Below are 5,894 nucleotides of genomic sequence, written 5' to 3' on the forward strand. Positions count from 1 at the left end.
TGTAGGTTCCCGCTGGCGGGCGTGGGGAGGAAGTAACCAGCGGGTGGGTGGGCGCTGGCCAGCAAGAGCACCATCCGCGCCGGTCCTCTCTGGCCGCCGCCTTCTTCGTCTCTGCGCCACCTTTTCGGGACCCCTTCAACGGCTTCGACGCCATGCCGCTCGCCTCCACCGTTGCAGGGCGGGGAGCGGCGGCAGGAGAAGCAACGGCGCGAGAGCGGGGCCGCACACGCCTCCTCTCTCTTTCTCCTTCTTCTTGCAGTGCTTCTTAGGTGCCTTGGATTGGGTGTAGGAAAAGGCGGAGAGGGGGGCCGTAAGACACGAAACCGAAAAGGAAAAGCAAACACGAAAAGAACTATTTAAAGGAAGGAAGTCAGGCATACATTCGGTGGAAAAATGGAATATCGCCCGTCACATCGGGTGTGCGCCGGCATGATGCGGGCCACAGCCACTCTTCTCTTTCTGCTCACGATTGCCGTCGTCGCGAGTGCCGCGCCCGTCAAGTGGGCGGAGCCGCTGGTGCAGAAGCCGTCACGCCGGCGGTTGCTGCCGGAGGACGCGGTGGCGCTGGAGGGCGCGCCGGTTGGCGCGGCTGGCAACGCCTCCAACACGTGCCGCGCCGGTGTGAATTTGGAGTGGACGACACGGGTGGGCAGCAGCGTGTTCGCCACCCCCCGCATCGTCGACTTGAGCCACGACGGCAACAAGGAGATCCTGGTGCCGACGTACACGCAGTACCTGGAGGCCATTGACGGCGTCAACGGCGAGGACGAGCTCGGCTTCCCCTTCGTGCACCCCAACTTCAAGTCCTACGCCAGCCCCATCCCTGTCGACATGGACGGCGACGGCAGGACGGAGTGGCTCGTCGCCATGTACACCGGCGAGCTGATGGTGTTTGGCGAGGATGGAAAGGCGCGCGGGGCGGTGCAGGTGCCCTCTCTGCCCATCAAAAAGAACTGGGCGCAGAAGAACCTCACCGGGGCGGAGGCGGTGAGCTTTAAGGTGAAGCCGGTGCGGCGGTCCGAGGAGGACCTCAACCGCATCATGCGCGCCCGGCGGATGGTGTACATGACGCCGCGGTCGCCCCACACGCGCCACAACACCAGCGACGGCCCCCGTGCCACTGCCGCCGCCGACGCCGCCGCGGTTGGGGCGTCGCGGCCACCTGCCGCCCCGCTGCGCCGCCATCTCGCAGAGGCGGCGGCGGCGGCAGCGGCGCCCGACGACGACGGCGACGCCGCCAACAAGCCTGAGGTTGAAATTGACGACCTGGACGACTTCTTCGACGACGGCGACGACGACGACGGTGCGGCGGTGGAGAAGCAGCAGGGCATCGGGGCGGAGGGGTGGCTGAGCCCGGAGGCCAAGGCGTCGATGGAGATGCTGTACCACCCGGAGCTGTACAAGAGCAGCGTGAACTACGAGGGCGAGCACGACGCCTTCAACTTCCGCAACATGCGCAACCCGACGACGGTGGTGGTGGGCGAGGACGAGGTGGCGGTGGACCCGCACATCATGTCCACCCCGGTCATTGTGGACGTCGATGGCAACGGCGAGCTCGACATTGTGCTGCACCTCAGCTACTTCTTCGACAGGAAGGCGTACGAGGGCGAGAAGGCGGAGCTGCTCCCGCCCGACATCGACGTCGACGACTACGTGGCGGACGTGCTCATGGTGCTGAACCTCGTGACGGGGGAGGTGCGGTGGCTGCAGGTGCTGCACCTCACGCGGAAGAACGACACCACCCCGGCCTACGCGCTCTCGTCGCCCGTGGTTGCCAACCCCGATGAGGACAACCAGCAGGACATTTACGTCACGACGACGGCCGGGGCCATTTTTGGCTTCAACGGCCGCGGCAAACAGCTTCCTGGCTGGCCGGTGTGGATGAGCAGCCCGATAGCATCCTCGGCCTCGATGGAGGACGTCACCGCGGACGGCGTGCTCGACGTGTGTGCCGGTGACACCGGCGGCAACGTGGCGTGCTTCTCCGCGAAGGGAAAGCAGCTGTGGAGCAAAAATTTTTCCGGCGCCGTCGGTGAGCACATCACCTACGGCGACGTGGACGGGGATGGGGCCATTGACCTGGCGTTTGGCACCACCGCCGGATTGCTCTACGCGGTGCGGGGACGCGACGGCGTACCGCTGCCGCACTTTCCAGTCGCGACGGAGGGGCCTATTCTCGCCCCGCCGCTGCCTGTAAACCTAAACAACACGCTACCCTCGCAGCAGCGTGGCCCGGAGGGGCTGCACCTTGTCGTCCCCTCCCACGACGGGGTGCTGTACATCGTGAGCGGCACCACGGGCTGCGTGGACGGCATTGACATCAACGAGAAGTCCTCCACCATGGTGCTCGCCGACGACCTGACCGGTAACGGCAAGCTAGACCTCGTCGTGAGCACGCTGAGCGGGAGCGTCATGGTGTTCGAGACACCGGCCACCTTTCACCCCCTCAAGGCGTGGACCAGCCGCGTGAAGTCCACCAACGGCTTCACGGCCTCCGAGGGGTACGTCGGGGTCTTCATTCACCCCAGCAGCCGCGTGTCGCGCGACATCCGCGGGGACCACTTTGTGGTTCTGGTGACCATCTACGACAAGCGCCGCGTGGACGCGGCGCGGCGGCGCTACGGCCTCACCATCACGATTGGCCCACGGGTGCTGGTGCACCAGCACGTGTACGGCGCCCCCGGGACCTACTCCATCCCGCTCCGCGCCCCGCTGGAGCGGATGTACGCCTCCCTCGCCGTGGTGATGACGCTGCCGAATGGGCAGAGTTACGAGGACAGCCTCGCCCTGAGCTTCAACATGCACTTCCTGGAAAGCATTAAGTTTGCGTTTCTGATCCCATTCCTGCTGGCGTGCCTCGCCATCTCTTTTGTTAGCAAACGGCACGAGGTGGAGCCGCCCCCGTTCGAGGCGCATTACTACTAACGCTGGGGGTCGCAGGGAGGGAGGGCTGCAGCGCCACGAAACCAATGAAGGAACTGAAAAAAAAAAGTGGGAAAAAAAACCAGCATCATCGGCATCCGTGGAGACGCATGCTCTGTTTTATTCCGCTTGTGTCTTTGCCCACCGCCTCCCACCAAGGCAGCGCGCTCGTACGAGGCTGCGGGCAGAGTAACGCGACGGCTTTTGCGTTTTTCTTTTTGTCTGTGCCGTTGCGTGCTCGTGTGCGTATTTATTACAGTAGAAAACAAACAGTAGGAGGGAAGTGAAGCCCTCTCGCTGCCTCTCCCCGTGCCTCTGTTTTTTTTTTTTTTTCTCGCTGTGGGGAGAGTGACGCCCACTGGCGCTGCCCCAGCCGTGCCGCACCTGTTTTGCTCTCTCGCCCCCTGCTGTTTCGCTGTCGGCGCGGAAGGTTTCAGCGCCGCGTAGCTAGAGACACCGCCGGATGTGGCGCCTCTCCCGCGCCGCTCGACAGCTGCAGAAGCAGACGTACGTGGACTCCATCGGCTATTCCGCCGCCTTCGCGCCGGCGTCGGAGCGGCCCGTCAGCACGTACCAAGTGGCCACCGCGTTGTACTCCCCTGCCGCCACGCAACTGCGACGTCGGAAGGGCCACGTCGAGCGTCAGAAGCAGTACACCGCGAAGATGCGTCTCATCTCGCACACCAGCCGATGGCAGCTCGGCATGCATGATGAAAAATGAGGGGCGGGGCGTGCGCACACCGCGGGGGAGGGAGGAAGGCATCATTGGGGTTGGACACTCTGGCGCTGCATGAGGAAGTATGACACATCAAACTTATTTCCCTCCCTGCTTGTTTTTGTGCTTGCTTCCGTTTTTTTTTTTTTGCGGCAGCTGCCGCCGCGCTGCTGCTGTGCAGTGGGAAGAAGAGACGGCGGTCACGATGCGTCGGCAGCTGCGGAGGTTTCTGTGCCGCCACGTCGCAGCCTTCAGCGGGCGGGCGGGCGGGCGGGAGGTGCTTCGGGCACGGAGTTGCCGCTCTGGGCGTCTCCATGTTTGTAGGCGTGGATTTCTGCGTTTGTGTGCTGCCCCGTGCGGCTTTTCTCTGCCTCTTCTCGACCCCGCAGCAGCAGCAGCTGCCGCGGCGAACGCGGAGCTCCAGTAGGTAGTCATTTCCCGTCCACTAGGCCGGGCAGCGTGCGAGGAGGCATCCGCGTGGTAGCAGACGCGTTGGGAGGGGAGGCGATGACGAGAGCCGGCACCCGGCGCATCCTCGCGTTGGGGATTGAGGGAAGTGCAAACAAAATTGGGGTGGGGGTCGTGGATGCGGCGGGAAACGTGCTCTCGAACGAGCGCGCGACGTACATCACCCCCGCCGGGACGGGCTTTCTGCCGCGCGAGACGGCGCAGCACCACACGACGCACATTCTGCGTCTGGTGCAGGCCGCCCTGGCCGCCGCGCAGGTGCGCCCCGCCGACATCAGCGTCATCTGCTACACGAAGGGGCCAGGCATGGGGGCGCCGCTCGCAGTGGGCTGCACCGTCGCCAAAACCCTTTCGCTGCTGTGGTCTGTGCCGCTGGTTGGCGTGAACCACTGCATCGGGCACATTGAAATGGGGCGCGTCGTCACGGGGAGCAGGAATCCGGTGGTGTTGTACGTGAGCGGCGGCAACACGCAGGTGATTGCCTACGCGGAACACCGCTACCGCATCTTTGGGGAGACCATTGACATTGCGGTGGGGAACTGCCTGGACCGCGCCGCGCGGCTGCTCGGGCTCTCCAACGATCCCGCGCCCGGGTACAACATCGAGCAGTGCGCCAAGCGCGGACGCTGCTTCATTGAGCTTCCCTACGTTGTGAAGGGGATGGACATGTCATTCAGCGGTCTCCTCTCCTTCGTGGAGGCGCTGCTGCAGCATCCGCAGTTCACGGACAAGGAGAAGTGCCCACCAACCGCGACCTCCGCTGCGGCCGCGTCGTCGTCGTCCACGCAGCGACGGGCACTGCCAAACGGGGTCCAGAATGCCGTGGACGAGCCGTTTGGCATCGATGACATCTGCTACTCGCTGCAGGAAACGATGTTTGCCGTGCTGGCGGAGGTGACTGAGCGAGCCATGGCGCAGTGCGACTCCAACGAGGTGCTCATCGTCGGCGGCGTCGGATGTAATCTGCGGCTGCAGAAAATGATGCGGGAGATGGCGCAGTCGCGTGGGGGAAAGTGCTACGACATGGACGCCCGCTACTGCATCGACAACGGCTGCATGATTGCCTACGCAGGGCTGCTGGAGTACGCGGCCGGCGGCTTCACACCGCTGCCAAACGCAACCGTCACACAGCGGTTCCGCACCGACGACGTGCACGTCTCGTGGCGCTCATAAGAGCGCAACAGCACGCCACCCAGGGGGCCCCGCGGCGTACAACCAGAAAGGAAATAAAAAACAACAACGGAAAAATAGGCAGGCGCATGCTCGACTTCCTGTACGTCAGCGAAAAACGAGGAATAGGCCGGAAAACTTGTATTTGCCACGCTTCCTCAAGCATGGGCACAACACCCTACTCACTGCAACGGAGAGGGAGGAGTGGGAGGGAGGCAAACTGAAGCGGAGGCTTCCTCGGCCGCCCCTGCCAATGTTGTGCCCCTGCGGCTGCGTGCGGTCTCGCGCGGGCAGTCCCCGGTGCGCTGCGCCCGCCGCAGCTCGTGTGTCACCTCTTTCTTCCCCCGCCTTCTCTGCAACCACTCCCCCTGTCAAGAGGCAGTCCTGCCGCCGCCGCTGTTTTGCGCATCGTGGCAAGACGTTGCGAAACACGCTCAAAAGGCACACTGGCAAGCGCCAGCCGCGGCGGAATAGGCACTTGTCAGGGACAATAGGATGTTGCGGCCGGTGGCTTTTGCGCGGCTTCTCCTTTTCGGCGCCCCGCGCCAGCGAGGCCCGCGGCGACCATGAAGAGAAACGGGCTTCGCCCCCTGCCGCGGGGTGCTGCAAGGGACGGGGG

General features: G+C 64.3%; 4 protein-coding genes across 4 annotated transcripts, besides 1 other annotated feature; 2 read left to right on the forward strand and 2 right to left on the reverse strand.

Moving 5' to 3' along the window:
- Positions 1-393: 393 nt before the first annotated feature.
- On the forward strand, positions 394-2,925 carry Tco025E_07370 (putative FG-GAP repeat protein; the record flags this gene model as incomplete). Its single annotated transcript, XM_029374236.1, has 1 exon — positions 394-2,925. One exon carries the CDS (start codon positions 394-396, stop codon positions 2,923-2,925), a length of 2,532 nt encoding a protein of 843 aa, XP_029225656.1.
- Positions 2,926-3,355: 430 nt separating this feature from the next.
- Positions 3,356-3,688, reverse strand: Tco025E_07371 (uncharacterized protein; the record flags this gene model as incomplete). The annotated part of the gene is made up of 1 exon (XM_029374237.1): positions 3,356-3,688. The coding sequence occupies one exon, from the start codon at positions 3,686-3,688 to the stop codon at positions 3,356-3,358; it is 333 nt and encodes a 110-aa protein (XP_029225657.1).
- Positions 3,689-3,891: 203 nt separating this feature from the next.
- Positions 3,892-3,915: a microsatellite.
- Positions 3,916-4,144: 229 nt separating this feature from the next.
- Positions 4,145-5,278, forward strand: Tco025E_07372 (putative O-sialoglycoprotein endopeptidase; the record flags this gene model as incomplete). The annotated part of the gene is made up of 1 exon (XM_029374238.1): positions 4,145-5,278. One exon carries the CDS (start codon positions 4,145-4,147, stop codon positions 5,276-5,278), a length of 1,134 nt encoding a protein of 377 aa, XP_029225658.1.
- A 105-nt stretch (positions 5,279-5,383) lies between these two features.
- Tco025E_07373 (uncharacterized protein) lies at positions 5,384-5,894 on the reverse strand (the record flags this gene model as incomplete). The annotated part of the gene is made up of 1 exon (XM_029374239.1): positions 5,384-5,894. A coding segment is annotated over one exon (511 nt), but the record flags the coding sequence as incomplete, so codon positions are not given.

Source organism: Trypanosoma conorhini (assembly GCF_003719485.1).
Source record: "Trypanosoma conorhini strain 025E chromosome Unknown Tco_14.4_contig_00564, whole genome shotgun sequence".
In the NCBI taxonomy this organism is placed as follows: domain Eukaryota; phylum Euglenozoa; class Kinetoplastea; order Trypanosomatida; family Trypanosomatidae; genus Trypanosoma; species Trypanosoma conorhini.